Source organism: Dipodomys spectabilis, unplaced genomic scaffold (assembly GCF_019054845.1).
Source record: "Dipodomys spectabilis isolate Male_0828 unplaced genomic scaffold, ASM1905484v1 ptg000360l, whole genome shotgun sequence".
Taxonomy (NCBI): Eukaryota; Metazoa; Chordata; class Mammalia; order Rodentia; family Heteromyidae; genus Dipodomys; species Dipodomys spectabilis.
This window is the reverse complement of record NW_024871037.1, coordinates 118107-140925: the sequence shown is the minus strand read 5'-3', so window position 1 is coordinate 140925 and position 22819 is coordinate 118107. Positions and strand designations below refer to the sequence as shown.

The window sequence follows — 22819 nt, the reverse complement described above, 5'->3', positions numbered from 1 at the left end:
TCTACGAAACCACCAGAAAACTGGAAGTGGTGCTGTGGTTCAAGTGGTAAAGCACCCACCTGGAGCAAAAAAACAAAAAAACCCAAAACCCTCAAGAGCAATGCATGGCACTAATTAATTGATTGATTTTTGGAGTTACTTCCTCAGAATATTTGATAAAAGGGGGCGTGGTTTGGGGGTTTTAGGGGAAGCCCTGGTAACCGGAAGTTGGAGGGAGGGGTCCGGACAGCAACCGCTCTTAACCAACAATACCGTTACCCAATGTTACTCCATGTGTGAAAGAAATTCAGTAATCAAATTGCTTCTCTGACCAGTCCTTCCTAAATCTTTCCCTTGCATGATTCTCCTCCATTTCTAGATCTCTGCCCACCCCCTGCCACCCCCAGATCTCCTCTTCCTTCTCCTCACTTGAGGCTGGGGGGGGGGTCACTCTTAATCTCTCTAAACCAGTCCTTCCTCTGCCATCATGATTTATGTGTGTGACCTGGGGCCCTTCTGGAGAGTTCTGGAGTCTTCCTGCATCTCCTGCCTCTGATGTCTACCTGGTCCTCTCCAACCCACAAACCAGGACCTGGGCTGCTCCTGACTGAGATTTCTCCTCCACCCCTTTGTCTCTCTGTCTCTGTCTCTCTGTCTCTGTCTCTGTCTCTCTCTCTCTCTCTCTCTCTCTCTCTCTCTCTCTCGTCAGCCCTGGGCCTTGAACTCAAGGTAGGTCTGGAAGCTGTCCCTGAGCATTTGCACTCAAGGCTAACCCTCTAACCACTTGAGCCCAATTTCCACTTCTGGCTTTTTTGGTGGTTCATTGGAGAGAAGAGTCTCACAGACTTTCCTGCCCAAGCTGGTTTCAAACCACAAACCTCAGGAGTCCGCCTCCTGGGGTAGCTGGGATTACAGATGTGTGCACCTAGCTACCCAGCCCCTCCCCGGGGCCTCTCATCTGTCCCAGTGAATTTGATCCTTTAGGGCGTCTTTTCAAAACACAAAGCCAACTGGTCAGGAGGAACTCTTCCTCCTTTCTGTCTGTCTCTCAGGAATCTCCTCCTGCTTCTTCCTTTTGGATAAATACCCCCCTCTGTTCTAGAAAGAACTTTTCTGGACCTCGGAGAGGAGCCGCGAGGCATGCATGGAAGGAAAGCAACACGATCACCTTTATGAGCTATGGTTGGAGGCATGAAGGGCTCATCGCAATCAAAACGCTGGTGCCTAGTGCCTGCTAGCCTCGTTACACAAAGGGCTGAAATCTGAGGATCCCGGTTCAAAGCCAGGCTGGGGGAAGCAAAGTGCAGGAGATGCTTCTCCCCAGATGAACCAGCAAAAAGCTGGGAGCGGAGCTGTGGCTCAAAGGGTGGAGCACTAGCATTGAGTGAACACACACACACACACACACACACACAAAACAACAACAACAAAGGGACAGAGCCTAGGCCCTGAATTCAAGGACCAGACCTGGAACAAAAGAAAACAAAGCCAAAAGCACATCTGAAAAAATGATATAAACAAATGGCTAAAAGCTGGGCTGTGGTGGCTCACACCTGTCAGCCTAGCTACTCAGGAGGCTGAGATCTGAGGATCGTGGTTCAAAGCCCGCTGGGACAGGAGAATCCAGGAGACTCTGATCTCCAAGGAACGCACCAGAAAACCAGAAGTGGTGCTGTGGCTCAAGGGGTAGAGCGCTCGCCTTGAGCTGAAGAGCTCAGGGACAGTGTCCAGGCCCAGAGTTCAAGCCCCACGACTGACAAATATGGATGGCTGGAGAGAGCTGAACCATACTGTCTTACCATTCCAAAGCCCAGTGTTTCTAGCCAGCCTAATGGTACACTTGGCTGGACAGGCTTCTTCACAATTGCACAACTGCAGTGTGTCATTCCTGGTTGATTCTCTTGACGCCTCTGTGGGAGGAAACAAAACACACACAAATAAGGAAATGTTTGTCCTGGCTTTCTGGACCATGCGCCCTGACATTCCGGGAAAATATTTACGCTTCGCATTACAGGCCCTTCTGCATTGGCCGCAGGTGACAAAGAACAAGAAGACCTTTCCGGAACAGATGTGAGCGGTGAAATCTAAGCTTGAGGGCTGCAGAAGGAAGTAAAGAGACTTTGGCTCATGAAATAGTCCAGGGGGGACCTCCTCTTTCACCCCTTTCTGGCTGGGCTATGGGTACTGATGCATAAGGAGACAGACGTTCTGGCTGGGGGAGCAGAAAGGGGTGCTATTGTCTCTTCTGCCGCTGGTGATGGACTTCTCTGATCTGGTCTAATTCTTCCCTTACTCCAGTTCTCAGGACCATCTGTGTGTGTGTGTGTGTGTGTGTGTGTGTGTCAGAGAGAGAGAGACAGAGACAGAGTACTAGGACTTGAACTCAGAGCTATGTCCTTTAGCTTTGTTCACTCAGGGCTGGGTGCTCTACCACTTGAGCCACAGCTCCACTTCTGCCTTTTTTTTTTGGGGTGGGGGTTCACTGGAGCTAAGGGTCTCATGGATTTTTCTTTTCCCGAGCTGGCTTCAAATTGTGATCCTTAGATCTCAGCCTCCCAAGTAGCTAGGATGACAGGCATGAACCACTAGTGCCATATGATTTCTTTTTTTGCTTTTCTTTTCTTTCTTTTTTTCTTTTTTTTTGCCAGTCCTCGGGCTTGAACTCAGGGCCTGGATACTGTCCCTGAGCTTCTTTTGCTCAAGGCTAGCACTCTACTATTGGAGCCACAGCTCCACATACAGATTTCTGGTGGTTAATTAGAGATGAGTCTCACAGCTGGGTGCTGGTGGCTCACGCCTGTCATCCTAACTACTCCTGGGGCTGAGATCTGATGATGGTGGTTCGAAGCCCTCCTAAGCAGGAAACTTTGTGAGACTCTTATTTCCAATAAACTGTTCAAAAAAGCCAGAAGTGGTGCTGTGGCTCAAGTGGTAGAGCACTAAGTTTTGAGCAATAGAAACTCAGGGACAGTGTCCAGGACTGAAGTTCAAGCCCCAGGACCGGCAAAAAAGAAAGAAAGGAAGAGAGAGAGAGACAGAGACAGAGACAGAGACAGAGACAGAGAGACAGAGAGAGAGAGAAGAGTCTCATGGACTTTTCTGTCTGGGCTGGTTTTGAACCACAATTCTCAGATCTCAGCCTCCTGAGTAGCTAGGATGACAGGCGTGAGCCACCAGAGCCTGGCTTTTTAAAAAAATTTACATTATTGTTATTAGAAAGCTGATGTACAGAAGGGTTACAGTTATATAAGTCAAGTAATAAGTACATTTCCTTTCTTTCTTTTTTTTTTTTGGGTCCGGTCGTGGAGCCTGAACTCTGGGTCTGGGCGCTGTCCCTCAGCTCTTCAGCTCAAGGCGAGCGCTCTACCACTTGAGCCACAGCACCACTTCCAGCTTTTTTCTTTTTGCTTATGTGGTGCTGAGGAATCGAACCCGGGGCCTCATGCATTGCAAGGCAAGCGCTCTACCACTGAGCCACCTTCCCAGCCCCAGTACATTTCCTTTCATACAGTATCATCCTATCCCTTTCTGTCTCAGTTTTTCCCTCCAGTCCCCACCCACAAATCACATAGTTTACTTTCTTTCTTTCAGTCGTGGCTTTTGAACTCTGGGCCTGGGCGCTGTCCCTCAGCTCTTCAGCTCAAGCAGAGCGCTCCACCACTTGAGCCACAGCTCCACTTCCGGTTTTCTGGTGGCTCATTGGAGATCAAAGTCTCACGGGCTTTCCTGCCTGGGCTGGCTTTGAACCGTGATCCTCAGATCTCAACTTCCTGAGGAGCGTGAGCTACTGGTGCTCAGCATATAGTTCACTTTCAACACAGTATCTATTAAGTATCATGGCTACATTTGTGTTCCCCCCCACACACACACCAAGAAGTGAATAAATCATATCAAAGAAAAGAAAACGAAATGACCAAACAACAACAACAAAAACCCTCTTATTTTCATATCTTGGAGTTTGTTTATATATGTGTGTGTGTATACACACACACATAAACACATGTATGTATAATTGTATATAAATATAAATAGGTACATCATCATTGTGCCTTTGGATTCCCCCCCTAAGTCTCCTTCTTTGGTCTTACTGTGTGCAAATGCCTAGAGTCCTGTATAATTTATCATGTCCTAGAGTATTTTAGATCTAGCTTTTGCATAGAAAAGAAAGCATGGTGCCGCTTGTCTCTTTGAGTCCGGCTTACCTCACCTCACATGATTTGTTCTAGGTCCATCTGTTTTCCTGCAATCTAATGGTACCTGTGTACAATTCCATTGTGTACAGGTACCATATTTTATTTTTGGATCCACTCATCTATTGTAAGGCGTCTGGGCTGTTTCTGCAACTTGGCTTTTGGGACTAGTGCAGCAATGAACATGGGTGTGCTAGTGTCTTTACCATATCCTGGCTTGGGTTGTTCTGGGTAGATGCTCAGGAGCGGTATGGCTGGGTCATAGGAAAGATCTATGTTTAGTTTTCTGAAGAACCTCCGGACTGCAGTTCAGAGTGGTTACACTAGTTTACATTCCCACCAACAGTGCAACAGGGTTCCTTCTGCAACCACATCTCTGCCTGCATTTGTTTGAATTCACAATGTGTGGACCACAGGATTTTTTCCGCACCAACACTGCCCTCTTGTGATCAACACAGATAACTGCTGGAGTGCCTCTTCCCCTTGCAATGTCTCTCTTGACCCACACCACTCCTCCCCCATCCTGCATGGGGAGGGGAAGGCGAGGGTCTGAACCTCACACAATCAGAGAGCAGAAGCCTCAGGCTGGTGGCTCACGCCTGTCATCCTAGCTCTTCAGGAGGTTGAATCTGAGGATCGCAGTTCAAAGCCAGCCTGGGCAGGAAGGTCCAAGAGAATCTGCTCTCCAATGAACTACTCAGAAAACCGAAAGTGGTGCTGTGGCTCAAGTGGTAGAGCGCTTGCCTTAAGTAGAAGAGCTCAGGGACAGAGCCCGGGCTCTGAGTTCGAGCCCCATGGCTGACAAAAATAAAAACAAAAACGCTGTGGTCCTACGTGATTTGGCCTCCATTTCTACTTTCCTCAGGGAGCTACAGAACCTCGAGCCAGGATCAGCCTCTTGAAATGTCTTCCTGGGAGTGCCAGTGGAGCTGTGGCCTGGTCCTCCACCACTCAGGAGGCTACGATCTGAGGATCTCAGTTCAAAGCCAGCCCAGGCAGGGAAGTCTGTGAGACTCTTGTCTCCAATTAATCAGCTAAAAACAAACAAACAAAAAAAAAAATGGTCAGAAGTGGAGCTGTGGCTCTCAAGTGGGTAAAATGCCAGCCTTGAGCAAAACAAAAAAAAAGAGTTCAGGGACAAGTGTTCAAGTCTTGAGTTCAAGCCCCAGGACTGGCAAACAATCCAAAAAACAAAAAGCATCCAAAAGGAAGGAAAGAAAAAAAAATTTTTAAGTGAGCCGGCTTGCCCAAATCTAGTTAATTTATAACTGAACAAATAATATTGAGAAACTCCACTGGGGAGGTGGGGGGTGGGGTCAGGCTGGTCACCAGTGTCCTTGTTACCATCAACCCCCCCCCCCCCCAGCTCCCACCACCACCACCGCCAGCCTGGTGAAGATGCCCCCAGTGAAAGCCATCCAGAACTAAGGCAGGCCAGGCTTGGAACAGGAAGAGGAAGAAGAAGTCCCTCCTCTTCCTTTCCACCAGCCCCCCCCCCCCCCCTTTTCCTCCTCTTTCCTGATCTCCTGGCTGAGCTTGAGTGAGATTCTCTGCTTGAGAAACACCCAGATAAAGACAAACTCAAGAGATACGTGGCAAGTAGACCCGGCATGGCGGCCTTGTGGTATGCATTTCCCAGAATCTTTTCTGCCTTTCTGGGGAGGGGAGGTGTTACCCACTCTAGCATGGGATGGGGGTGGGGGGCTTAGTCTCCCAGCCCCCTTCCCACACCCCTTGGGGGAAGAAGGTGGCTTCTCCTTATACCCAGAGAAATTGCACACTCTTTTTTTTTTGGGGGGGGGGGGGGTGGGATCAGTCGTGGGACTTGAACTCAGGGCCTGGGCGCCATCCCTGAGCTCTTCAGCTCAAGGTGAGCGCTCTACCACTTGAGCCACAGCGCCACTTCTGGTTTTCTGGTGGTTCCTTGGAGATAAGAGTCTCACGGACTTTCCTGCCCTGGGGCTGGCTTTGAACCGCGATCCTCAGATCTCAGCCTCCTGAGTAGCTAGGATGACAGGCGTGAGCCACCAGCGCCTGGCTTGGATTTCTCCTTCTTTTGTACATGAACCAGCCCAGCAATGTCAGCGGTAAAGGATTTCCAAATGGCAAAGCGATGCAAAGCAACTGCAGTCTCTTTCCACCATGACAGGTTTATAAAAAATACATCAAGTTAAGGGTAAATAGGTGAAAACAGGCTCACGCCTGTCATCCTAGCTTCTCAGGAGGCTGAGATCTGAGGATCGCGGTTCAAAGCCAGCCCCGGCAAGAAAGCCCATGAAACTCTGATCTTTAATTAACCACCAAAATAAAACCAAAAACCTTGATTATTCAAGTTGATAGAGAGCTAGCCTTGAACAAAAAAAACAAAAAGCTTAGCTGGGCACCGGTGGCTCATGCTTGTCATCCTACCTACTCAGGAGGCTGAGATCTGAGGATCACGGTTCAAAGCCAGCCAGGGCAGGAAAGTTTGTGAGACTCTTATCTCCAATGAACCACCACAAAAACGGAAGTGGTGCTGTGGCTCAAGTGGTAGAGCGCTCACCTTGAGCTGAAGAGCTGAGGGACAGCCCCCAGGCCCAGAGTTCAAGCCCCACGACGAAAAGGAAAAGAAAAATAGCTTAGAGACAGAGCCCAGGACCTGGGTTCAAACGCCAGGACTGGCTGGCTCTCTCTCTCTCTCTCTCACACACACACACACACACACACACACACACACACACAGAGAGAAAAGGTAGACGGTGGTACCTGACTAAAATTCACCCCTAATTTTGATTCCAGAACTCTCTTCTTTGGAGAGACAGACAGACAGACAGACAGACAGACAGACAGACAGACAGACAGATAGATAGATAGATAGATAGAATAGATAGATAGATAGGATAGATAAAGATAAATATATATAGACACATATAGATATATATTGATATATTGATATATTTTTTTGGATCTGTGTCTTTTCATAACGCTTTCCGGAAGGGATGGTTAGCTCCTCTCTCCAAACTCAGAAACAAAACACACACTGACCTTTGATTTGGGGAGGGAAAGAGAGCCAACCTGCACCTTCCTACTCCAAAATGGATGAGCTCGCCTCCTGCTACGGATCTGCCAGGACCCTGGAGGACCCCGACCTACCCAGCAACACTGTGTCAGCTGCCAGGACCCAGGACATAGAAGTATGGAAACAAGTGTTCCAGGAACTGATACAGGAAGTCAAACCATGGCACAAATGGACCCTGAATGGGACAAGGACATTCTTCCTGACTCCCCAAAGCCCGGGTGGGTGAAGTGGCAGCAGAAGGCCTTTGCCAGGTAAGAGGGCAATGGGAGGATGCCAGGAAAACCCCTGCTTAGCTCCTTGTGTTTAGGCACATGCGTGTATGAGTGCCTGCCTGTGTATGTGTGGGTACCAGGGCTCGAACTCAGGGCCTGGGTGCTGTCCCTCAGCTCTTCAGCTCAAGGCGAGCGCTCTACCACTTGAGCCACGGCACCACTTCCAGTTTTCTGGTGGTTCACTGGAGATAAGAATCTCAGGAACTCTCCTGCCCAGGCTGGCTTTGAACCACGATCCTCAGATCTCAGTCTCCTGAGGAGCTGGGATGAACAGGCATGAGCCACGAGCACCTACCTAAGAATCTTTCTGAAAATAGGACTCACAGGTTGAAGTTGTGGCTCAGGTGATAGACTGCCGGCCAGTGAGTCAGATAGTGAGTTTCAGTATTGATCTCAGACAATAATAATAATAATAATAAGGAGAGGAAGAAGAAGAAGAAGACTCTCAGCAGGGCACTGGTGGCTCACGCCTGTCATCCTAGCTACTCAAGAGACAGATTTCAAGATCAAAGCCAGCCAGGGACAGAAAAGTCCATGAAACTCTGATCTCAAAGATACAAACAAAACACACACACACACACACACACACACACACACACAAACCTCACTACCAAAAAGCCAGAAGTGAAGCTGTGTGGCTCAAGTGGCAGAGCGCTAGCCTTGAACAAAAGAAGTAGTCCAGGGATAGCCCCCAAGCCCTGAGTTCAAGCCCCAAGACCAGTACTCCCCTTCCCCCTCCCAAATAAAATAAATAAATACATGAAACAGGACTCTCAGAAGGTCAAACAACCTTTCAACTCCTCCTTTCTCCGGCTGGGAAAGTGAAACCTAAAATTCTGGGCAGGAAGGCCTCTCACGAGACTCGACTGGCACAGAAGGTAGAGTCTAGTTGCTGTCTCCTTTACTCCAGTCTGACCAGAAAAGATAAGAGTTTTTCCAGGCGGGGCGCTGGCAGACGGCCCAGAGCAAAGTCTGTGTATTTGTAAGAGCGTAGAAATGCGAGGCTGGCGTGCTAGAAATGCAATCAGACCAGGACAGGAGAAAGGAGGTCAGGTCGGCCTAAACAGGCTCTTGTGCATGGTTCACTTACAGCAACTCCTGGCTAGTTCATCTCAAAAGGCCCCTGAGCTCCACGCACAAAGGTAGAGGAAGGCTGGGCACCGGTGTCTCGTGCCTATCATCCTAGCTACTCAGGAGGCTGAGATCTGAGAATCACGGTTCAAAGCCAGCCCGGGGAAGTCTGTGAGACTCCGATCTCCAGTGAAGCAGCAAAATGCCAGAAGTGATGCTGTGGCTCAAATAGTAGAGTGCCAGCCTTGCGTGAAGAGAAACTAGGGGAGAATGCCCTGGTCCTGAGTTTGAACCCCAAGTACAGGCCAAAAATGAGAGGGGTGGAGGAAGGAAAGGAAAGAAGAAGAGAGAAGAGGGGAGGGAAGGGAAGAAGGGAAGAGAAGGAAGGGGAAAGGAGGAAAGGGAGGGGAGGGGGAGGAAAGGGACCAGAAGGGGAGAGGAGAGGAGGGGAGAAGGGAGGGAAAGAAAGGGAAGGGGAAGGGAGAGGAGAAAGAGAAAATGAAAGAAAAAGGAAACACTTGTCTCTTAAGTGAGCTTGTATCTTTCAACTCAGACAGCTTGTGATGTTAATGGGTTTTGTTTTGTTTTATTGTTGACTTCAGTTTATTTATTTCGTTTGTTTTTTAGCCAGTCCTGGGTCTTGAACTCTAGGCCTGGGTGCTGTCCCTCAGCTCTTCAGCTCAAGGCAAGCGCTCTACCACTTGAGCCACAGCGCCACTTCCAGTTTTCTGGTGGGTCATTGGAGATCAGAGTCTCACAGACTTTCCTGCCCAGGCTGGCTTTGAACCACCATCCTCAGATCTCAGCCTCCCTGAGTAGCTAGGATGACAGGTGTGAGCCACCGGCTCCTGGCTGGCAGATTTTCCATCTTCATGGCCAATACCTATGGGCACAGATGGGCACAGGGCTGGATCCATGTCTTCTGCCTCTATTCTGATCCCGCCCACCTGAGTCACGTGACAGTGACTGACAGTTGCTCTCTCTGGCTGTAAGTGAAGGCTCCAAGTCATTCATTGACCTCGCTCATCTCTCTGTCTCCCCAGATTCCAATGCTCTTCTTGCTCTCGAACTTGGGCCTCTGGCCACATCCAGGTCCTGTTCTACATGCGTTGGAATAAGAAGAGGCACCAAGGGCAGGTGAAGATGAGGACGTTCGCCCAGAGGTGTAAGAAATGCCCTTCGTCTCCGTTTGAGGTCCCCGAGTTCACCCTGGAGAATATCTCCAGGATCTTGAACAACCTGGTGCTCCGAATCCTGCAGAAATGCTACAAGGAAGGATTTAAGCCGATGGAGGAGGTGTCTGTCATCAAAGACACGGAACTCGAAGGCCCCCATGACAGCACCAATTGCGAAGCCTGTCTTCAGGGCTTCTGTGCCCAGAGCTACGGGGGTCTGGCCACACAGCGGCCATCATCACCCCACCCCTGCGGGGAGACCGGGGTCCCAGCGTCATCGCGACTGGTATCAACATTCCCCAAGGAGACAAGGTCCTTCCATCCAGAGTGAACCCCAAAGATCCTATCCACCCCAAGGCTGACCCCAAGATCCGGCACACACCTCCTACACGACAAGTTCTGTCCACTTTGACAGTGGACCCCAAATCTCAACCTCCCAAGACTGACCCCAAGAGCCAGCCTACATCTCACACACAACAGGTTCTGCCTACTTTGGTGGTGAACCCCAAATCTAAACCTCCCAAGAGCCAGCCAACATCGCACACACAACATGATCTGTCTACTTTGATGGGGAACCCCAAATCTAACCCTCCCAAGACTGACCACAAGGTCAGCCATATGTCAAAGCCATCAACTGCTCTAACATCTCTCACATTCACAGTGAACCCCGAAGTTCCTATCTTCTCCAAGGCTGACCCCAAGCCCCAGTGCACCACCAAATCAACTACTCCAACACTGCCACAAGGGGCAACCACGGTGAACCCCCAGATCCCTAACCCCGGCAAGGATGACCTCATAGGCCACAAGATCTCAAAGTCATCCACATTTCCAAGGCTGCCACCAAGCCACTCACCGATCCCTGCTCTGGCCACGAGAATGGCTTCCCCAGAGAACATCTAGGTGGGAGATAGGAGATCAATGCTAGGAAGGACTCAGTTCCCATGCTCCCCGATCATTGAGCCCGTGCAAGACCCGAGGCCTTCCTGTTCTTGGAATTCAACAGCCAGCACTTCCCACGGGATAGCAACCTGCGTCGACATAGGCTCAGGGTGTGGAGAATGCTTGTGCCGAAGCGGAGCGTGTCTGTATGAGGCCTTGTGTAGCAGGTGTGGTTTCTTCATTCTGATCTTGGTGATTATTATTGTTGCGGTGAAATTTGTGGGCATCATCTGAACCCAGCACCGGTGGCTCACGCCTGTCATCCAAGCAACTTCGGAGGCTGAGATCTGAGGCTTGTGGTTCAAAGCCAACCCTGAGCTAGTGAAAGGCTGTGAGACTCTCATCTCCAATGAACCACGCAGAAAACCAGAAGTGGTGCTGTGGCTCAAGCGGTAGAGCGCTCACCTTGAGCTGAAGAGCTGAGGGACAGCGCCCAGGCCCAGAGTTCAAGCCCCACAACTAGCCAAAAAAAAAAAAAAAAAGAACTTTTAAAAAATTAGAATAAAATATACAGCCACAAAAAAAAAATAAATTAACCTAATGCAAAAATGAAAAATTAATGTCTAGCCTCCTTCCTTCCTTCCCTCCCTCCCTCCCTTCCTCCCTTCTTTCTTTCTTTCTTCTTTCTTTCCTTCTTCCTTCCTTCCTTCCTTTCTTTCTTTCTTTCTTTCTTTCTTTCTTTCTTTCTTTCTTTCTTTCTTTCTTTCTTTCTTTCTTTCTTTCTTTCTTTCTTTCTTTCTGTCTGTCTTTCCTTCTTTCTTTCGAACCACTTGAGCCACAGCACCACTTCTGGTTTTCTGGTGTTTCATTGGAGACAAGAATCTCACAGAGTTTCCTGCCCAGGCTGGCTTTGAACGTGATCCTCAGCTCTCAGCCTCCTGCGTAGTTAGGATGACAGGTGTGAGCCACCGGCACCGGGCTTGAATCACAACTATAGTAACAACTTAAATAATGTTTTTTTAAAAAGGAAGAGAAAGATGGAGCAAAAAAAATAAAACGTAACTTACTGAAATATAATTTCACAACTATAGAAACAGCTTATATAAACCTAAGGATCATTATTCCCAATAAAAGAAATACTGCTTAAAACAATTGCGTTTGTATGTTTATTTATTTTGTGGCTGTACTAGGGCTTGAACTCAGGGCCTGTGTACTGTCCCTTAGCTTTTTTGCTCCAAGCTAAGCACTGTACCACTTGAGTCTCAGCTCCACTCCTGGCTTTTTTTCCCCCCACTGGTTAATGGAAGAGAAGACTCCTAACAGACCTTCCTGTCTGGGTTTGCCTCCAATCTAGAACCTCAAGATGTCAACATCTTTATTTTGGTGTTTTTGTTTTTGTCAGTCGTGGGGCTTGAACTCTGGGCCTGGGCACTGTCCCTGAGCTCTTCAGCTCAAAGCTAGCACTCTACCACTTGAACCACAGTGCTACTTCCGGTTTCCTGAGTGGTTTGTCGAAGATAAGCATCTCACAGACTTTCCAGCCTGGGCTGGCTTTGAATCGCGATCCTCAGATCTCAGCCTCCTGAGTAGCTAGGATGACAGGCGTGAGCCACTGGTACCCAGCCTGCCTATTTGTTCTTGTGACAGTGATCTAGCTTTGGTCATGGTTTCTATATGACGTGCTGTACACACAAAGATTGCAAGCTCCAGATGACTCTGAGTGGTATGTTGTAGCTTTGTCGTAAGGGATGTCAAAGTTGAAGGCTGAAAGAGACTTTGGTAGTATAGCTAGGAACAGATTCTGCAAACGAAAGGAAAGAAAATACACTTAAGCAACCATTCACCCTTTTACGATGAAATGTGTCTACACGGCCACCACCTGTAAAACACTGAGGATTGCCACTTGATCTTTCCAATACAGAGATTATTTCTGGCTAATCAATAAAGCATTTATCAGCCTGAAGTGGCTCATGAGGCAGGGTGACTCATGCCTGTCATCCTAGCTACTCAGGAGGCTGAGATCTGAGGATCACAGTTGAAAGCCAGCCTGGGCAGGAAAGTCCATCAGACTCTTATCTTCAATGAACCACCAGAAAGCCGGAAGTGGAGCTGTGGCTCAAAGTGGTAGAGCACCTGCCTTGAGCTGAAAAGTTCAGGGACAGCACCCAGGCCCTGAGTTCGAGCCCCAACACCAACCAGTAACCAACCAATGAAACAAACAAGTACAAGCGACTCACCTCTTTCTCTAAGATCTTCAATATAGGCTCTCATAACTTCCTTATCAAAGTGTTGGCGATCCCGTTCACTTTCCATAATTTCACTGCCATCCTGGCATTGGGTTTTATCAATCGGATTATCCATAAGGCTGATGAATCTGCTCGAGAAATTACAGGACGTAAGTTTCAACGGTGTAAGTTTGACTACATGGTTCTTCCTAGAGGAAGCCAATTTGAGGGTGGGCACTGGTGGCTCACGCCTGTCATCCTAGCTATTCAGAAGGCCGAGATCTGAGGATCCCAGTTCAAGGCCAGCCCAGGCAGGAAAGTAGCACTAATTAACCACCTGAAAACTGGATGGGGAGCTTTGGTTCAAAGTGACCAAGCAGTAGCCTTGAGCCAAAGTGCTCAGGTACAGTGCCCAGGCTCTGAGTTCAAGCTCCAAGACTAGCACCAAAAAAACAAAAACAAAAAACAGGGGTGCAGTGGGAGGGGAAAAAATGAGAGTTATATAGACTTATCTAGCTATAGAGAGCCTCAGAGTATAATACCTACATTTAATCACTTTCCAATTTGTGCATGCATCATGCCAGTACTAGGACTTGAACTCAGGGCCTTAGCCCTGATCCTTATCTCAGGCTCCAGGATTACTAGCTCACCTCCAGTCGAATCACTTTATTTATTTATTTATTCAGCCAGTCCCAGGGCTTGAAATTAGGGCCTGGACACTGCCTTAAGCCTCTTTTGCTCAAGGCTAGCACTCTACCACTTGAGCCACAGCGCCACCTGCGGCTTTTTCTGTGTATGTGGTACTAAGGAATCGAACCCAGGGCTTCATGCATGCTAGGCAAGCACTCTACCACTGAGCCACCTTCCCAGCCCCTCTACTCACTTTAAAGGTGTCGAGGAATCACAAAGGGCGGTCGGGAACTCCACCAAATGGTCCCCACTGACCACCAGCAAGGCAAGCTTCTTCAGATTAAGCAAGGCGTGAGGAAGGTAGGTGAGTTTGTTCTTGTATAACAAGAAGCTGTGCAGTTCCTCCAGTCTGGGGAAAAGAGAACAGGGTCAGAACATGGACATTTCACTCCCTGGGAATTACAAATCACACTCCGTTGGGAAGTCCTGTTTAATCTACTTCACCTATGTCTCCTATTTTTATTTATATAAGAAGCAAACTTACAGGCTGGGAAGGTGGCTTAGCGGTAGAGTGCTTGCCTAGCATGCATGAAGCCCTGGGTTCGATTCCTCAGTACCACATACACAGAAAAAGCCAGAAGTGGTGCTGTGGTTCAAGTGGTAGGGCACCCAGGCCCAGAGTTCAAGCCCCATGACCGACAAAAATTTAAAAAAGTAAAAAGTAAATAAAATACAAAAGAAACAAAGCTTTGTGTTCAAAACCCTAGGACCAATACACACACACACACACACACACACACACACACACACACTCACACACAATACAATTGTTCACATTGATATTAAAACATAACAATATTTTCTATTGTAGAAGTAATAGCTTTTCTACTTTTGTGGTTCCATTTTATGAGAGAAAAAAGCAAGGCAAAGTTAGACAGTGGCGATGTTCTATTCAAATTCAGGAGCAAGGAGATACATGAGTCAGATTGTGTATTGTCTTATTCTTTCATTTCCCAGAAACTAGACATTCTGGAAAATTAGTTGTTTTCAGAGAATATTCATTTAATACACATCTTTTAAAATGCTGCTAGTGTCAGATACCAGTGGCTCATGCCTGTAATCCTAGCGACTCAGGAGACTGAGATCTGTTGGATCAAGGTCCAAAGGCAGCCCAGCTACCTTATCTCCAATTAACCAGCAAAGAGTGGAGCTGTGGCTCAAGTGGTAGAGCACCAGCCTTGAGCAAAATAAAGCTCAGGGACAGTACCCAGGCTCTGAGTTCAAGTCCTTGTACCAGCATATACAAACAACAACAACAACAAAAATTCACCAAGTCAGGCACCAGTGACTCACACCTATTCTCCTAGCTCTTCAGGAGGCTGAGATCTAAGGATCACGGTTCAAAGCCAGCCTAGGCAGGAAAGTCTGTGACACTCTGATCTCCAATGAACCACACCCAAAAAAGTAGTAGAGCACTAGCTTTGAGGGGAAAAAATAAAGTTCAGGGAAAACACCAAGGCCCTAAGTTCAAGCCCCAGGATTGGCACAAAAAAAGTAAAAACAAGGGCTGGGAAGGTAGCTTAGCGGTAGAGTGCTTGCCTGGGTAAGAAGCCCTGGGTTCCATTCCTCAGTACCACATACACAGAAAAAGCTGCAGGTGGCACTGTGGCTCAAGTGGTAGAGCGCTAGCCTTGAGCAAAGAGGCTTAAGGACCTCACCTTGAGCTCCCAAGTACCTGTCTATATCTTGAGGCAGGTCGCTCAGGCTGTTGCTGCTAATATCCAACCACTGCAAACTAGACATGCGCAGAACGCACACCGGGACACTAGAGAATTTGTTGTCTGAGAGATCCACAAAGGTAAGTTGCTTCAGGTTACTCAACTAGAAAGAAATAACACAACATCCCAATTACCTCTTTAAGCATGGGAGTGGAAGGCTGTGGATGTGGCTTCGTGGTAGAGTGCTTGCCTAGAATGCATGAAGCCCTGAGTTCGATTCCTCAGTACCACATACACAGAGTGAGTGGTGCTGTGGCGCAAGTGGTAGAGAGCTAGCCTTGAGCAAAAGAAGCTCAGGGACAGCACCCAGGCCCAGAGTTCAAGACCCACAACCGACCAAAAAGAAATTTGCAATTGATGGTTTCCCTTCAAAGACATCTCTCTGAACTTACACAAAACCAGATGTAGCCAAGTACTGGTGGCTCACACCTGTCATCCTAGCTAGCCAGGAACCTGAGATGTGAGGATCACAGTTTGAAACCAACCCAGGCAGAAAAGTTGGTGAAACTCTATGGCTAATGAATCAGTAAAGTGACAGGTTGGAAGGAAGCGTGGTTCAAGCGGTAGAGTACCTGCCTGGCAAGTATAAGGCTTTGAATTTGAATGTCAGTGCTGCCAGGAAATATGGGGGGGGCGGGGGGAGGAATTAAACCACAGTGCCTCATTGTGTTGTTCTTACTTCAAAGGGGAGCTCCATCAAGTCCAGGTTCCCAGAACAATCCAGTCTCTCCAGCTTTTCACAATCTCCCAGTTCTGGGGGAATGCTCTTCAGATGGTTGAAACTCACATTGAGTTCCTTCAGGTTCTTCAGACGACCTGGCATGGGGAAATATGGAAACTCCAATTGAGCAGGACCTTTTAAGAATAAAAGCAAAAGCCAGGCACTGGTGGCTTTTACCTGTCATCCTAGCTACTCGGGAGGCTGAGATTTCAAGACCATGGTTTGAAGCCTGTCCAGGCAGGAAAGTCTGTAAGACTCTTAGCTCCAATGAACCACCAAAAAGCCAGGACAGGAAGGAAGGAAGGAAGGAAGGAAGGAAGGAAGGAAGGGAGGGAGGGAGGAAGGGAGGGAGGGAGGGAGGGAGGGAGGGAGGGGCAGGGTCCTTGTTGCTCACACCTGTCATCCTAGCTACTCAAGAGGCTGAGATCTGAGGATTGAGGTTCAAAGCCAACCTGAGCAGGAAAGTCCCTGAGACGCTTATTTCCAGTGAACCACCAGAAAATCAGAAGTGGTGCTGTGGCTCAAAATGGTAGAGCACCAGCTTTGAGCAAAAGAGTTCAGGGTCAGCGCCTAGGCCAGGAGTTCAAGTCCTACAACCAACAAAGAGAGGGAAGAGAGAGCAAGAGAGAAAAAGAAAGCTCATTCTCCTCCCTCCCAACAACTCCAGCCTTCATTAATCACTCAGACCTGGCTCTCAATCAGGCTTTTATAACTTGAACTCTGGGGCTTGAACTCTGGGCCTGGGCGCTGTCCCTCAGCTCTTCAGCTCAAGGCAAGAACTCTACCACTTGAGCCACAGCGCCTCTTCCAGTTTTCTGGTGGTTCATTGGACATAGGAGACTCACAGACTTTCCTGCCCAGGCTGGCGTTGAACCGCGATCCTCAGATCTCAGCCTCCTGAGTAGCTAGGATGACAGGTCTGAGCCACCAGTGCCCAGCACCTTTGTCACTTTTTTTTTGGCCGTGTCACATGGACACATCAATGCATCTCACTCAGCCTCAGTGACCTCCTCTGTAAAATGTGCACATGCGCAGAGCATTATATGTAACTGTAGCTCTCTGGCTCTTGGCTTCTGGCCCCCGCTCTTGTTCAGGGCCAGGGCCTGCTAAGCCTCTCACATCATGGCCCCATTGGTGTCAGCCAGATGGAGATAAGCATGGGAACAATGCCTCCGGGTGCCAACAGCCCAGCCAGAGGCCGCTGCAGAGAACCAGGCTTGGATTGTGACCATGGTAGGTGCCAGGGGACACTTCAAAGGACACTCAACCGGCAGTGAAGGCTGAGAAGAGAAATGCGTGGCTGCCACGAATAGCCACGGGGAAAGGGAGAGAGAGGAGAGTGAGTCACAGAGTTGGCGCCATGAACAGAAGAAGATGGGGTCTGGGGCCTGGTCCCTTCGAATGAGAAAATCAACCCCATAGTTAACAAAAGTCACATTTGCCCAGCTGCCCCGCAGGACTCAGGTGATACACACCTGTCATCCTAGCTACTCAGGAGGCTGAGATCTGAGGATCAAGGTTCAAAGCCAGCCCGGGCAGGAAAGTCTGTGAGACTCTTATCTCCAATGAACCACCAAAAAAGCTCAAAGTGGCCGGGCACCCATGGCTCATGCCTGTCATCCTAGCTATTCAGGAGGCTGAGATCTGAGGATCATGGTTCTAAGCCAGCCCAGGCAGGAAAGTCCACGAGATTCTTATGTCCAATAAACCACCAGAAAACCGGAAGTGGCACTGTGGCGCTCACCTTGAGCTGAAGAGCTGAAGGACAGTGCCCAGGCCCAGAGTTCAAGACCCATGGCCAATAACAACAACAACAAGAAAAACAACCAGGCCTCAAGGCTCTTGATAAATGACATACCGATTTCAGCTGGGAGATGCAAGATGTGGTTTTTTGGTAGATCCAGAATTCTCATGGCCTGAAACAGTTCAATGTAGGTAGGAATGACTTGAATCAGGGTGCTGTGTATATGCCATTCTTCCAAGTGTGTCTGCTCCTTCAAAAAATCCGGGAGCTCCTACAACAAAGCGGATGATGACGACCAAAACCAGCTCCTAGCCGGGCAGTGGCTGACACCTGTCATCCACGCTCTTCAGATCTGAGGATCCTGGTTCAAAGCCAGCCTGGACAAGACAGTCCCTGTGAGACTCTTCTTTCCCATGAACCACTCAAACACCAAAGCGGTATTGTAGCTCAAAGTGGTAGCACGCTAGCCTTGAGCAAAAGCGTTCAGGGACAGCAATGCCCAGGCCCTGAGTTCAAGCCTTACAACCAGACAAGTTAAAAATAAGAAAGCAAAAACAAAATGCAGCTCCTTGTCAGGCAAAGTGTCTCATGCCTAAAATCTGGGCATTCAGAGGTTTTTTGTTGGTTATTTTTGGCAGTCCTGGGGCTTGAACTCAGGGCCTGGGCTCTGTCCCTGAGCCTCTCTATGCTCAAGCCTAGCACACACTACCACTTGAGCCACAGCACTTCCGGCTATTTCTGAGTAATTTATTGGAGATCAAAGTCTCACGAACTTTCCTGCCCGGGCTGGCTTTGAACCTCGATCCTCCAATCTTTGGCCTCCTGAGTAGCCAGGATGACAGGCATGAACCAATGGGTGCCTGGCTCTCATTCTGACTTCTTTGTGCAGCAAGGGGGGCCCAGCTCCGCCCACCTCAAGAGGGATCCAAATGGAATCCCCTGGCTCTTTCCAGGATGACACAGGGCTGCCTGGAAGAAGAAACAGGAGGATCACGTTCCACGCAGAGAACCAACAGGCCCCTCCTCAGCTTCTGAGAGAGCTCTCTTGGCCAAAGCCAAGGTGAGGGTTAGCAGCAGTCATCTAGCAGCTCCAACAATGCCCAGAGCCACCCCAGAGACAGCTGGACTCACTTTCCAGTGCTCGCCCGAAAGTTCAAACACAAATGGACAGCTCTGTTTGTCTCTGGCCTTGGTAAAGGTCCTCTGTCTCGTGAGTGAGTTCTTCTCCATTTTCTCCAGGAGCCTCCTGCTGGTGTCTACGATGCCATTCTTGCAGTACTGAGACTGGGGTATGCCTTTCTTCCTGCATTCTGCCACGAAGTTCCACTCCTCCTTTATCCTAAAGCAGAAGTAACAGGCCACGATTTATTTATTTGTTTGTTGGGTCAGTTATGGGGCTTGAACTCTGGGCCTAAGCGCTGTCCCTCAGCTCTTCAGCTCTACCACTTGAGCCACAGCGCCACTTCCGGTTTTCTGGTGGGGTCGTTGGAGAGAAGAGTCTCACAGATTTTTTCCTGCCCAGGCTGGCTTTGAACCGTGATCCTCAGATCTCAGCCTCCTGAGTAGCTAGGATGACAGGCGGGAGCCGCTGGCAACTGGCCAAGAGGTCTTGAGTTCAAGTCCCGCTTATTGGTGTACACACACACACACACACACACACACTCAGCATAACAGTGGCCTGCTCCAATCTCTGTAACTAAACACACTGGGAGAGACAGTACAAAACACACGTACTTTTCCAGGGCACTTTTCTCCAGCCTTTCTGCCTCTTTCTTCTGCCATGCCTTGTGTTTCTTGACCCGCGTTTCCCACAATGATCTCACCACAGAAATGTCAAACGTGACCACCTTATGTCCCATTTTGGGAACATGAAATTACCTAGTTAAAAACAACAACAACAACAATAATCATAATAAGGGCTGGGAAGGTGGATTGGTGGTACAGCGCTCACTTAGCATGCATGAAGCCCTGGGTTCAATTCCTCAGTCCCACATACTCAGAAAAAGCCAGAAGTGGTGCTGTGGTTCAGATGGTAGAGTGCTAGCCTTGAGCAAAAGAAGCTCAGGGACACAGTGCCCAGGCCCTGAGTTCAAGCTCCAGGACTGACAAAAAAAAAAAATGTGTGTGTATGTGTATTAATAGTAATACTATGCAGGTCAGCTTCATACACACAGAGGAGAAAATAACTTTCATGGGGGCCCAGGAGAATTAGTCCTGCCAATGAGACTCTCTGGGGACATCAAAATACAGGGAAGGCAGCTTTAATAACTCACAAATTCCATTCTGTCCCCACAAAACCAAGGGCTTGAGATTTCCCTGAAGTTGAAATGCAGTTACGTTTTCTCAAAGAAACAGCGAGGGGAACTCACTCTTCCCAGTAGCTCGTCCACATTCTATTTTTAAAACTTATTTTGAGTTTATTTTTATTGTATGTTCTTGTGTTTTTGTTTTTTGTACCAGTACTGAGGGCTTAAACTCAGGGCCTGTTCAGCTAGGTTTGCTCAAGGCTGGTATGTTCCTACCACTTGAGCCACAGCTCCACACTTCTGGCTTTCTTTTTGTTTTATTATTTTTTTTGCTGGTTCTTTGGAGATCAAGGGTCTCACAGACTTTCCTGCCCAGGCTGGCTTTGAACTGTGATCCTCAGATCTGCAGCCTCCTGAGTAGCTTTAGGATTGCAGGTGTGAGCCACTGGCATCCGGCCCTCAGTGGAGTTCTAAATTAAATTACGTTGGATGTAATATGATCTGTGACCCTGGGGACGCTGGATGATTTTTATAGTAATTTGTTAATCTTAGAAAATCGTGTCTGAGGAGGCTCAGGGCACAGATGGGATTAAGAGGCCGGATCTCAGTCAGATCGCCCAAGCTGGCATTCTGCCTGTCATCTCTTTCTCCCAAAGGACGTGGCCACCTCTGTTCTTACGTGGACACAGAGTTGGGGTGGGGGCGAGGGGGACAGCACCCCGTGATCATTTTAGAAGCAGGCGGGAGCAAAGAAAGCTCATTGGTTTTTGTTCCTTGGTTGGTTTGCCAGTCCTGGGGCTTGAACTCAGGGCCTGGACGCTGTCCCTGAGCTGCTTTTGCTCAAGGTCAGTGCTCTACCACTTGAGCCACAGCGCCACTTCCAGCCTTTTCTGTATATATGGTATTGAGGAATCGAACCCAGGGCTTCATGCATGCTTAAGCAAATGCTCCACCACTGAGCCACTTTCCCAGCTCAAACAAAAGCACAAAAAGCATCCAGGCCTTTCCCTCTCCGCCTAGAACAACGACAACAAAAACAAAACAAACAAACAGCCCTTGGGTACCATCCCCCACTCCCATTCCCCCTCCCCCCATCTGAGCCAGGAGGCTTTAAGACCCCCGGATGATTCTGTTCTGGATGATTTTTCAGATCCATTTTCCACGATCCACTCACTCCAGCCTCACCCAGTGCTGAGGGGAGGAGGGGAGCTTGTATGACCGCACTTTCTAGAACTTTCCCCCGCCCCCTCCCCCTTCCCCTTCCCTGCCAGTCTCCCATCCCTACCCCTGTCAGGTGTCTATACCACATTCTGCATGGGCCAGGAGAGCACACAAACAAAGTTGATTTATCACCACGTTGGCTCAGGACAGCACCTGAGAGCAACACAGAACCAAAACAAACACCCCCAAACCAAACCAAAACAACAACAACAACAACATAACCACACTGGGCCAGGACAAGCCGATTTGGGGGAACCCACGGATCACCCCCCTCAGGCCCCAGATTTGTGGGAATCAGGGGCTATCAGAGCTTGGACCTAACTGGACCCATTGGCCTCTGCACAGCTTCCCCCTCCCAATTCCATGGCTTTCTGGGATCAAAAATGACAGATCCAATAAATAGCTCTGGCTCAGGGCATCACAGGGCAACGCCCCCTCCCTTCCCACTTCTCCTTTAATTCCTCCTTGATAGCCAGCCCCCCACCCCCAAGCTGGCCTCCTGAGCCTCTCCCTTCCTCCCTCATGGCCTTGGAGACCCCCCTCCCCATACCCCAGCCCCTCACCTGCCCTGGCTGGGGTGGTCTCCGGCAAATCCCGGGGTGCCAGGAGGTTGATGTGGTTTCCCAAACTGTTTACACTCAGCTAGCACTGGGGCGTGTGCTCTGCTCCTGGCCTGTGTGCTCACCGAGCTATATTTGTAAAAGGAGAACATGATCTAGAGGACATGGGCTGATGGACTGTCTGTCTAGTCGATGTGACTCAGCCAGGCCCGAGGGACAGCCCAGATATCACAGGGAGGGAGCTCGGCTTCCTGGGGGGAGGAGCAGACTGCAGGATGGAGCCCCGGAGCCCAATGGGGCTGTGGAAAGCTGGCCTCTTTCCCTTCCTTCCATTCTTCCTTCTTTCCTTGCTTGCCTTCCTTCCTCCCCTCCTTTCTTTTCTTCATTCCATTCTCTTCTTTTTTCTGGGGGAGGGAGATCAGTCATGGGGTTTGAACTCTGGGCCTGGGTGCTGTCCCTCAGCTCTTCAGCTCAAGGTGAGTGCTCTACCACTTGAGCCATAGCACCACTACTGGTTTTCTGGTGGTTCATTGGAGATCAGAGTCTCATGGACTTTCCTGCCTGGGCTGGCTTTGAACCTCGATCCTCAGAGCTCAGCCTCCTGAGTAGCTAGGATGACAGGTGTGAGTCACTGACTTCTTTCTTTGCTTTCTTCTATTCTTTCTTTTCTTCCCACCCTCCCCCTTTCTTTTTTTTTTTGGCCAATCCTGGGGCTTGAACTCAGATCCTGGGCACTGTTCCTGAGCTTCTTTTGCTTAAGGCTAGGTCTCTACCACTTGAGCCACAACACTATTTCTGGCCTTTTCTGTGTATGTGGGACTGAGGAATCGAACCCAGGGCTTTATGCATGCTAGGCAAGCACTCGACCACTAAGCCACCTTCCCAGCCTTTTCTTCTTTCTTTCCTCCCCTTCCTTCTTTCTTTTCTTCCTTCCATCTTTATCTTTCTTTTTTTTTTTGTTCTTTTTTTTTTTCCTTCCTTCCTCCCCCTTTCTCCCTTTCTTTCATCTTGCAAATCTGATCCAGTGCTGAACTCAGTCAGCTAAAGGAACAGGAAAGGGTTCTTATGTT

General features: G+C 49.0%; 2 protein-coding genes across 2 annotated transcripts; one reads left to right on the top strand and one right to left on the bottom strand.

Annotated features, from left to right (window-relative positions):
• Positions 1-5743: 5743 nt before the first annotated feature.
• Positions 5744-10076, top strand: Rtp3 (receptor transporter protein 3). Its single transcript, XM_042665901.1, is given in 4 exon segments — positions 5744-5793; positions 7146-7406; positions 7409-7478; positions 9614-10076. Coding segments are annotated over 3 exon segments (696 nt in total). The 5' UTR covers positions 5744-5793; positions 7146-7243.
• Positions 10077-12271: 2195 nt separating this feature from the next.
• Lrrc2 (leucine rich repeat containing 2) lies at positions 12272-21827 on the bottom strand. Its single transcript, XM_042666046.1, has 9 exons — positions 21753-21827; positions 19457-19600; positions 18854-19061; positions 17837-17993; positions 15937-16073; positions 15215-15360; positions 13733-13888; positions 12862-12998; positions 12272-12425 (listed from the first exon to the last, which is right to left on the bottom strand). The coding sequence occupies exons 2-9, from the start codon at positions 19579-19581 to the stop codon at positions 12376-12378; spliced, it is 1116 nt and encodes a 371-aa protein (XP_042521980.1). The 5' UTR covers positions 19582-19600; positions 21753-21827; the 3' UTR covers positions 12272-12375.
• Positions 21828-22819: the final 992 nt, after the last annotated feature.

What these genes read in the sequence shown, in the direction of transcription:
- Lrrc2 (XM_042666046.1), bottom strand. Translation starts at nt 19,581, where the DNA reads ATGGGACATAAGGTGGTCACGTTTGACATTTCTGTGGTGAGATCATTG. An exon ending in TGATGGAGCTCCCCTTTGAA is followed by an intron (nt 15,361 to 15,936) that starts GTAAGAACAACA and finishes ATTTCTTTCTAG; the next exon opens with TTGAGTAACCTGAAGCAACT. An exon ending in TGAAGATCTTAGAGAAAGAG is followed by an intron (nt 12,426 to 12,861) that starts GTGAGTCGCTTG and finishes TTTCGTTTGCAG; the next exon opens with AATCTGTTCCTAGCTATACT.